This window comes from Ranitomeya variabilis, chromosome 5 (assembly GCF_051348905.1).
Source record: "Ranitomeya variabilis isolate aRanVar5 chromosome 5, aRanVar5.hap1, whole genome shotgun sequence".
Classification (NCBI taxonomy): Eukaryota; Metazoa; Chordata; class Amphibia; order Anura; family Dendrobatidae; genus Ranitomeya; species Ranitomeya variabilis.
Window position 1 is genome coordinate 551,430,040 of NC_135236.1, and position 10,700 is coordinate 551,440,739.

The window sequence follows — 10,700 nt, forward strand, 5'->3', positions numbered from 1 at the left end:
CTGCAAATGGGACATCTTATGGCTTGCTTTCAAAAAATACTTTCTTCTTGCCAGTCTCCCATGATGGCCAGATTTTTGGTGTCTACAAATAGTAGTCCTGCTGACAAATTCTCCCACCTGAGCTGTGGATCTCTGCAGCTCCTCTAGAGACACCATGGGCCACTTGGCAGATTCTTTAATTGGTGATCTTGCTTGGGATGTCCATTTAGGTGGAGGCCATGTCTCAATAGGTCTGCAGTTGAGTCAGACTCAATCCATTTTTTTTGGATGATGGATTGAATAGCGCTTTGACATGTTCAGATTTTTTTTTATGTAACCTAACCATTTACTGATGAATGAACGTGCTCAGATAACATTTTATCTGAGCATTTTTGGCGTGCTCTGATATGTTCCAGTCGAGTCCCTGCGGCTGCATGTTTTGCAGCTGTTACAGCTGCAAAACATGCAGCCGCAGTTACTCGGACATATCCGAGCAAATCCAAGATACTGATAACACCCGAGCATGCTCTGATAATAGGTTATCAGAGCACGTTTGCTCATCACTACTAGCCATGCTTTACTTTATCTATGACCTGTCTTGTGTCTTCCCTAGTTTTCACGATGCTGTTTGATCCTTAATGATTTCAGACAAATCCCTCAGGCCTTCACAGAACAGCTGTAGTTAAAGAAAAATTCCAGCCAGGTCGACCCAATTTACTAACTGACTTCTGGGGGCAGCTGGTCACTCAGGATTTTGTTTAGGGGTGTCAGACTACTTAGCGCTGGAGACAAATGCGTGTCAGTTTTCAGATTATTTTAAAAAGGATTAGAAATCCACATTTCCATACACTTCACAAAACAGTGAATTGAAAATCAGCCTGTAGCCATCATGTAAATACACCGCTTTCATGCAAATGTTTCAATGCAGCTGTAAACCAGAACAGACCTTCTCTTGTAGATCACTTACGAATCCCTGTTACGGACCGCACAGATGAAATTTTGAAAAGACCACAGAGTCGATTAGTTCTTTCAGGGGGCATCACTGAATCAGAAGTGGAAAATTCACTCGCAGTCTTCAAGCAACGGACTTGTCTAGGAGCCGAGCCTTCTGCTGCTCTTCTGAATAAACTGTTTCTCTTGCGCTCGTTGCTATGTACCGCTGCTAAAAGGTATAGTTAGAAAAATATCCTAGCTATTCGTTTTTATTGGCAGTTCCCAAACCGAAGGTAAATGTTCTGTTTTAATAAATTTTAGAGGTATGCAGGTAGTTTTAATCTGTCGTGGCTGCAGGATTCAGCACTTTATTTATGTAAATAGGTTGTGCTTTGTATAAAAGTTTGACATGTATTTGTAAGAATAATTTGCTTATAAAGAATACATCTTGTAATAAGATATTTGGATTTTGAGTAGTACCATTGTGCCCTCATTCTTTACTAGAGCAATGTGGTATTCAGTCTTATTGACCTAATTAACCTGCAGTTTGTGGCAGAAGCATAACTTAATGCTAGGGATTTATGTAAAAAAAATTTTTGTTGTTGAAAAAAAACCTGGTAATTGAGTGGATTAATTCCCCACTTCTTGAGCAGCCATAAGAAATCAAGTCTCCTCAAATGTTCTAGCCTTTCCTGCTCCGCTATGGAAGTAGAGACCTGAGCTACTGCACTTGCTGTAGACACCAATGAGCCTAATATAGTGCCAGTTCACAATGTCGTTTAATAATGTCTACAAAAACAAAGCATCATTACGTGACATTTAGTTGATTCCTAAAAAGCAGGTTTTTGCCCATGTTCGTTGGTTTTTACATAGCATCCCATAAAGGGTTAAACAGCATAATTATGTAAAAAAAATTAAAAGCAACGTTGGGCATTAGGTTGCATTTACCCCCAAAAAGTGCCACTGACTAATGCAACTCATCCTGCAACACAATCTCTTACAGCAATATCAACGAAAAAGTGTAAATTAAGACCAAAGTTGGCAGGTTCGCTCATGTAGTAAACAAAGTTCTTTAGCGATAAAGAGGAAGTTTAAGAACAAGGAAATTTAATTTTTTTTTTTTCTTAAAGCAATTTTCCCATTTAAAAAGTGTCTCTGGTTTGAGTCCTTGTTCTTTAAAAAGTTTTATTAGCAGTCACATTTCTACCGTTCTGCGACTCACTTTACAAAGTCTCAAACTGGGCCGTTAAAAGGGGTTTGTCATTCCTTAAGTGAGGACATCATCGGTATTTGCACTTGGCAGAGCTTGCTTATTGTTGAATGGAAATTATAACAGGGTTTTGGTTATTATAAAATCTGTTTCTCGGAGCCTTCATTGGGGGACACAGAAAACCATGGGTTTATAATGCTGACACTAAGCACAAAAGTTAGCTCCTCCTCTGCAGTGTACACCCCACCAATTGGCACTAGGTTAATCAATTAGTGAGAAAGCAGTAGGAGGAGCAACTTGTAAAAGAAATGAACACAACTCAAACTGTAACAATAACAAAGTAAGTAGAGCTGATATACATGGGAGGGTGCAGTGTCCCCCAATAATGGCTCCGAGAGATTTTACGGTGAGTAACCAAAAATCCTGTTTTCTCTATCACTTCATTGAGGGACACAGGAAACCATGGAACATCCCAAAGCAGTCCCTGGGGACGGAACAATAGAAACTGCAAGATCCTATTTAGGCTGGCATCCGCCGAAGCTTAGGTATGGACCCTGTAAAATTTGGTGAACGTGTGGATGGAAGACCAGGTTGTCTCTTTGCAGAGTTGCAGGGCGGATGCCCTGTGGTGTACCACCCAGGAGGTATGCCTCCAAAAATCGCTGTCCAGATCCAGCAAGCAATCGTGGCCTTGGAGGCAGGCCTCTACACGCACCCTCTAGAATTAGTCGGTCGTCTTAAAAGGGGGCTGTCTTAGCCAAACAGACCCGTACCGCCCTGACCAGGTCTAACCTGTTAAGTGAATGCCCCAAAGGATGAGTGAGTCGAGCAAAAGGAAAGGATTAGGATATCCTCATTTAGGTGAAAAGTGGACACCACCTTGGAAAGGAAAGAAGGTGGAGGCTGCAAAGTCACCTTGTCCTGTTGGACAACAAGGAAAGGGGGCAACAGGTAAGAGCTGCCAATTCCGAGACGCATCTAATGGAGGTGATGGCCACAAGAAACGCCACCTTTCAAGACGGAAAGGACAGAGGTTCAAAAGGAGAACTCCTAAGGGCCTCTAGGTCCAGATTAAGGTCCACGGGTGTCCAGTACGGGGGCGCAGCATGTGCTACCCCTTGGAGAAAAAGTTCTGACCTGAGAACGGAAGATACGTATTTCTGACAAAGAATAGAAAGCGCTGATACCTGGCCCTTTAGCAAACCAAGAGCCAGAACAGCAAAGTCCAGCCTGGAGAAAAGCCAGAAAAGAAGGGAGAGCAAAGGACATAGGCAGGATGTGATTAGATTCACACCAGCTGAAATGGGCTCTCCAGGTCCGATAATAGACCCTGGACGAAGACTGCTTTTTAGCCTGGATCATGGTCCGAATTACCCGATCAAAAAAAACCCGACGCTTTCAGAACCACGGTTTCAACAGCCACGCCGTTAAATCCGAGTGACAATTCTTGCGGTAGATCGGTCCTTATGACAGAAGATCTGGTCTGTCTGGAAGCCTCCAGGGGGCATCCGCGAGAAGATTGACTATCTCTGTGAACCAAGACCTCCTGGGTCAATCCAGTACAATCAGAATGACCAACACCCCTTTCACCTTGATCTTTTCCAACAGCCTTGGAAGAAGGGGAGAAACCAGGTAGGGAAAAAATAAACTAACCCGGGTATTGCCAGAGTATCGGCGCCCACCGCAAGAGGATCGCAGGACCTGGAAATGAACCATGGAACCTCTGTTCAGCTCGGACGCCATGAGATCCACATCCGGAGTACCCCATTGAAGGCAAATTTGATGGAAGACTTCCTGATGCAGGGACCACTCTCCTGCCGCGGCCCAATTGTCCAAGCCGGGGATATGAACTGCAGATATCGCCAGAACAGTTGCCTCTGCCCAGAGGAGAATCTTGGATACCTCGGCCATCGCCAAAGGACTCAGTTCCTCCCTGGTGATTGACATATGCCACTACCATGGCATTGTCTGTCTGAACTCTGATTGGCAGACCCCTTAGCTGCTTTTGCCAGTGGTGCAGGGACAGAAGAATGGCCCTTATCTCGAGGATGTTGATAGGCAGACAAACGTCCCTGGACAGTCAGGTGGCGTAAGACCGCACCCCAGCCGCGAAGGCTGGCGCCTATCAGTACCTGCCCGTGAATGGGAAGGAATGACACTCTGGACTATTAGAAGGAAAGACAGCCACCAATTGAAAGATTGTTTGACTCGGGAGGAGAGCCGAACCGGACGCTCCAGAGAGAACAGACTTGTTCCACTGAGAGAGGATGGGCTGCTGAAGCGATCAAAGAACTGCGCAAAAAGTATAGCTTCCAATTCTGCCACCATCCTTCCCAGGACCACCATGGCCGAGCGGAAGGAAGAAAGTGGAGGATTGCACTCTTCTTGGGAAGAAAAACCCTTGTCTGGCGGGTGTTGAACAGCATGCCTAGAAAAATGAGGTGCTGAGTCGGGACAAGTCAAGACTTTGTCCCAATTTGGATGGTTAAACAATAGGGCAGGGTGTTGAGAAAGATGAACAGTCTTTCCTGCGCCTGAAAAAAAAAAAACAAAAAAACCCAGCCTTAATGAGGATGTCATCAAGATGCGGCATGAGCTCAAGACCTGATCCGCAAAATGTATTGTGAAAACCCTGGGAGCGGTTGCAAGCCCAAACGGCAGGGCAACAAACGGAAAATGGTCCTGCTGCACAACGCAGGAATCTGATGCCCTCCGATACGGACATGGATAGGTGTCCTGGATGTCTATGGAGCACAGGAACTCCTGCGACTCCATGGAAGCAATTACTGACCAAATAGACTCCATCCTGAAAGGTCACAGACGGACCCTTTTGTTTAACAACTTTAACCCCTTCACCCCCGGAGCTTTTTTCATTTTCGGTTTTTGCTCCCCTCCTTCCCAGAGCCATAACTTTTTTATTTTTCTGTCAATATGGCCATGTGAGGGCTTATTTTTTGTGGGACGTGATGTACTTTTGAACAATACCATTGGTTTTACCATGCCGTGTAACAGAAAATGGGGAAAAAAAAATTCCAAGTGTGATGAAATTGCAAAAAAAGTGCAATCTCACACTTGTTTTTTGTTTGGCTTTTTTGCTAGGTTCACCAAATGCTAAAACTAACCTGCCATTATGATTCTCCAGGTCATTACGAGTTCATAGATAAAAAATAACCTAGACATGTTAGGTGTCTAAGTGGTGAAAAAAAAATTCCAAACTTTGCCCTTGGGTGAGGGCTTATTTTTCGCGTGCCAAGCTGACGTTTTTGATACCATTTTGGTACAGATACTTTTTTTGATCGCCCATTATTACATTTTAATGCAATGTCGCGGCGACCAAAAAATGTAATTTTGGCGTTTTGATTTTTTTTCTCGCTACGCCATTTAGCGATCAGGTTAATCCTTTGTTTTTATTGATCGGGCGATTCTGAACGCGGCAATACCAAATATGTGTAGGTTTGATTTTTTATTTTTTTTTATTTTGATTGGGGCGAAAGGGGGGTGATTTGAACTTTTATATTCATTTTTTTATATTTTTAAACACTTTTTTTTAATTTTGGCATGCTTCAATAGCCTCCATAGGAGGCTGGAAGCATGCACAACTCGATCGGCTCTGCTACATAGAGGTGAAGTACAGATCACCTCTATGTAGCAGAAATGGTGGTGTACTTTGAACGCCGACCACAGGGTGGCGCTCAAAGCAATCGGCCATCAACAACCATAGAGGTCTCAAGGAGACCTCTGGTTGTTATGGCAATGCACCGCTGACCCCTGATCATGTGACCGGGGTCAGCGGTGCGAGCACTTCCGGCCACGCGTGCTAGTTAAATGCCGCTGTCAGCGCTTGACGACGGCATTTAACTAGTTAATGGGCGCGGGCGGATCGCGATTCCGCTCGTGCTCATTGCGCGCACATGTCAGCTGTACAAAACAGCTGACATGTTGCGGCTTTGAGGTGGGTTCACCGCCGGAGCCCACCTCAAAGCGGGGGATCTGCCAGCTGACGTACTATTCAGTCAGCTGGCAGAAAGGGGTTAAATCCAGGATGGGTCAAACTGCGCCATCTTTATTTGGCACAACAAATAGGTTTGAATATAACCCCGTGAAACGGTCGTGGTCTGGGACTGTAACGATGACACTTGAACCGAGAAGGGAGGCAATGGATGCAAAGCCCGGACCTAGAGAAGCATCTCTTGGACGAGATTTGAAGAATTGATCTCAGGGTGAGGAACAAAATATTTTGTATCCTAAGGATACAACCTCCCTGACCCATGAGTCCTCTACAGAGGCAAGCCAGACGTCTCTGAAAAACTGGAGACTGCCACCTAGCCTGGGAGATTCCCTGGAAGCTAGAGATGAGTTATGCAGCGGAAGGTCTGCCAGGTCTAGACCTGGTGGCTCTACCCTTCACCTTATGGGAACGCTGGTAGGGTGTGGGCTTAAAAGGAAGCCCTTTTCCCATCCTGGCGAACCTCTGGTAGGGAAAAATTCTCCGACAAACGGCAGAAACCTATGCTTCAGAGGAAGCCGGCGAAGTCTGGAAAGCGGGAGCTTGTGCCCCCGGAGGCCTCCTTAATAATTTGGTCCCACTTGGAACTGAATAGACGGGAACCCCGGAAAGGTAAGCTGGTAAGGGACTTTTTTGACGATAAGTCCACCTGCCACGCCTTAAGCTAAGTAGTCCTTTGGATAGTCACAATATTGCTGGACATCTGAGCCACGCATGAAGCAGGGAGGTGGATACCATGTACTTCCCTGCAAGAGAAATTTGGTGCGCGAGGTCGGCCAATTCCTCTGGTTGGGCACCAGCAAGAACGCCCTGACTGAGTTTCTTAGCCCATGCAGCTGTGGACTTTGGCACCCAGGTGGTGGCAAAGGCAGGGCACAATGTAGAAGCAGCCGCTTCAAAGGCAGATGTAGCAAGAGAGTATGATCCTGTCATTGGAGTCCTTAAGGGATGCTCCATTCGTAAGTAGGACGACAGTGCTGGTTGATAATCTGGAGGGTCCACAGATGGAGAAGCGGTCCAGTTCGCCGTTAGCTCAGGAGCGAAGGGATATAGGATGCCGAGGCACTTCCCTCTTTGGAAGCATCTGGTTAGGTTTTCCCGTTCTCTGGAAAGTACCTCCTCAAATTCTGTGTTAAAGACTTGGGAGCTGATCTCAACTGTAAACGAAACAGCCTGTTCTGCAGGTTCCGTAGCAGTATCCATAATAAAGTTCTGATTGACTGCCACAATGAGGCTCTGGACCACGTCTCATATTAGAGACATGGTCAGAATCCAGTGTGTCTGAAACCGCCTCGCCTGACTCGGGAGAGGAAGACCGGGAAGAGGCAGTTGCCGGGAAAGACAAGGGGGAAGATACAGAGCGGGAGGACCTAGAACGATGCTCCTGCCTGGATCTCTTATGGCCCATGTTGGTAGGCACAGCCGGTGAGTTCTGCGATCCGCTAGTGACGGCAAAGGCAGGAAGGGGCAACCTGTCAAGAACGAACACCAGGGTTTGAGACAGGGAGGTAACCCACACTGGGCTTGGGGCACCATTATCTTTTGGGACAGTTGCAGGCCTGACAGAGGGAGGACTGGCCTGAAAGGAGCTTGCAATTACATGAAAAGCAGACAAATTGCCTGACGAGCAGAGGCAGAAGAAGCAAGAGGGCGAGAGCACTCTCCTTTTGGATTAGGCATGATAAGAAATAGACCCTCTCTAACTAATGCCAGGTTAGGGCAAAGCAGAGCTATTCACAGGAAGATGCCAGTCCTGAAAACACTGCTACCAGGCTGTTGCCCAGGACACAAGCAGGGTGACTGCAGGAGAAGATATAGAACCTGTTGAGATAAGCCACCTTTCGGGTCCAGATGCCAGAAAATGGCAACCGCAGAAAGTAAGAGGGGAACTGGTAATGCCAAGAAAACGAGCGCAGATGCCATGCTGCAGGGAGAGCGCAGGCGTAAACTGCAATAGTCCGCTCTTGAGGCCGGAATGAGGGGAAGAGCTAACCGCCAGAGCAAGAGGCAGAAGAAAAACCCCCTCATTGGAGCCGAAGCCAGGAAGGAGGTGTGTGAATAATAGGTGGGAGAAAAGCCCGCTGAAGACACTGAGGAGGAACTAGGCCGGGGCCTAGATTCAGCACAGTGGCCGAAGAGGTATGGGAGGGGGCGCGAAGGCTGAAAAACCTATTGGTAATACAGTCTGCACCACCAAGCCCATGGGGAAATAAGTGAAAAGAGTGCCCCACTGTTGGGAATGAGGATTGCCACAGCATTAACAGTGAGGGAATCTGAGCACCTGATGTGCTGTGCCATCTGAGCCTATCCATTCAAATCTTCATCTTTATTACTTTGAATCTTCTTTACTCGAGCCCTCTCCTCGTCGCCACTGGAGAAAACCTGATGGAGAAGGAAAAAAAAAAAAAAAAAAGATGTACCTCTCCATCCATGTTATCTTTCATAGACATCCGAACTTCTTGGGGATGTGGGACGTTCATGACTCCTAAAACCGACAAGTACTGGTGGGCGAGTGAGTAGGAGACAGGGCAGGACCAATGTTCGGATCACCTAAACAGGCTTCATATGTAAGGGGCTAGGGTCCTGCCGGATAGTCATATGGGGTAGGAGTACAGCGCGACTTCACACTATCCCTCCAGAGGAAGGAGAAGGTCCATCTGAGAAAGACGTTCCAGGAAAACAACGAAACCTGGGGTAGATATGGGTCTAGTGAAAGACCCGTATCCACCTCCTACCTAAAATGGATTAACCTAGTGCCAGTCGGTGTCGGTGGGGTGTACACAGCAGAGGAGGAGCTAATGTTTTGTACATTACGTCAGCCTCCTAGTGGCAGCAGCATACACTCATGGTTTCCTGTGTCCCCCAATGAAGCGATAAAGGGGTATTACCATGGCAAAATGAGCTAGTCATGCAACTACACTACCTATCACTTTTATCAGCGTTTGTGCCCTTCAATACTCCAGAAAATGGTAGGTGCCATGCACTGCCACTTGGTGGTCTGGAGTAGCCACAGCACTGTGCCATTCAAGCCTGAGTTCCCTGTGCCACTTATTGCTCTGTACTGCTGGTCCTGCTCAAGGGGTATTCCCATCTCAAAGATCCTATCACAATATGTAGTAGGTATAGTAATAGTGAAAACCACCAATTAAAAATGTAGTATAGTTCTGACATGCCTCATCCATACAGGGACTTGCAATAAGCTTAGGTATCCATGGTTATGACCACTCATACTGACAGTTGGCTCTGGGGTATCCATGGTTACGACCACTAAGTTACTGCAGTGCCGTGCACATGGAGTAAGCAACATAGCAAATCGGAAGAACTGTACTACATTTCTAATTAAAGGTATTTGCTAATATTACACATTGGGATAGGGTCTTTGAGATGGGAATACACATTTTAAAGGGGTTGTCCACTCCAAACTGATAAATCCTCATACATTGTGAACTGCAGGAATTCACTGGTTTCTTACCCGAGACTGGAGGGTATGTTATGAGTTGTACATAATGAGGGTGGGCATTCGGACCAAACGAGCCCCTTTCTGGTGCACTGCTTCAGGTAAAGAAACATCCAATATGTATTTCTCGGATCGCAAGCATTTATCTTACATCCTCTGTAAAGTAATATTCATGGATAACTCTCAGGTTCCTGTTTAAAGCTATATATTCAGAGCAGCGTGTTTCACCTATAACAAGCCATCTATCACATTGTTGCATCCAGGATTGTACCTATCAATAATTATACTGCATGTTTAGTTAGCTCTATGTGATCTTATGGTCCGGTAGGCCCTCAGCATACAGACTGTATGTTGATCTATGTGTTTGTTCACACCCAACCATGCCTGTATAAAATATTTAATAAAGCAATTTTGTATGCACCGTACTATGGACCTGAGATTGTGTTTTAAGGCTTTCCCCTCCACTGGCCAGGAGTATGTATAACTCATCCTGATATGGGTCTGAAGCCGGCGAATCCCCAGCGTGTGAGCAGCGGGATTCATAAGTCTGCAAACTTACCGGTTTGGACTGGACAACCCCTTTAAGGTACACAGCTAAGGTGCAATGGCTATTATAAAGACATTCTGTTGAAAACCTTTAACTACTAAACTAATGTTGTTGACTCCATTGTTATATGGGTCGGTTTCTTCTCCCTATTTTGTGTTTATTATTGTGCTGTTTAACAAAAAAAAAAAAAAAAAAGCAAAGAAAATAGTAGTTACTTACCAGTAACTGTATTTCTCTGATCCCATGACGGCACCACTTTGAGAGAGGGATCCGCCCTCGGACAGGAAACCTACAGGTGAAAAAGGCGGTACCGCTCTCCCACATCTGTTTTAGGCTACGTTCACATTCGCGGCTAGCGCCGCAGCGTCGGGCACCGCAGCGGCGCCGCATGCATCATGCGCCCCTATATTTAACATGGGGGCGCATGGACATGCGGTGCACTTGCTTTTTGCGCCGCATGCGTCCCTGCGGCGCCCGCGTCGGGGCGCAGAGGACGCAGCAAGTTGCATTTTTGCTGCGTCCAAAATCAATGGAAAAAAGGACGCATGCGGCGCAAAAAGCAGCGTTG

The 10,700-nt window shown here is 46.3% G+C and overlaps 1 protein-coding gene across 7 annotated transcripts in view; it reads left to right on the top strand.

The window, feature by feature from the left end:
• The window catches only part of SIMC1 (SUMO interacting motifs containing 1), a 169,427-nt gene extending 159,417 nt beyond the window's left edge, over positions 1-10,010 (top strand). For all 7 annotated transcript variants that reach the window (XR_013215837.1, XR_013215838.1, XR_013215839.1 and 4 more), the window contains one exon: positions 938-10,010. Coding sequence is in view for 4 of the 7 variants with exons in the window: in XM_077265894.1 (XP_077122009.1) it covers positions 938-1,158 (221 nt within the window). In the remaining 3 variants the exon portion in view is untranslated. The remainder of the gene's footprint in view (positions 1-937) is intronic.
• The last annotated feature ends 690 nt before the right edge of the window (positions 10,011-10,700 follow it).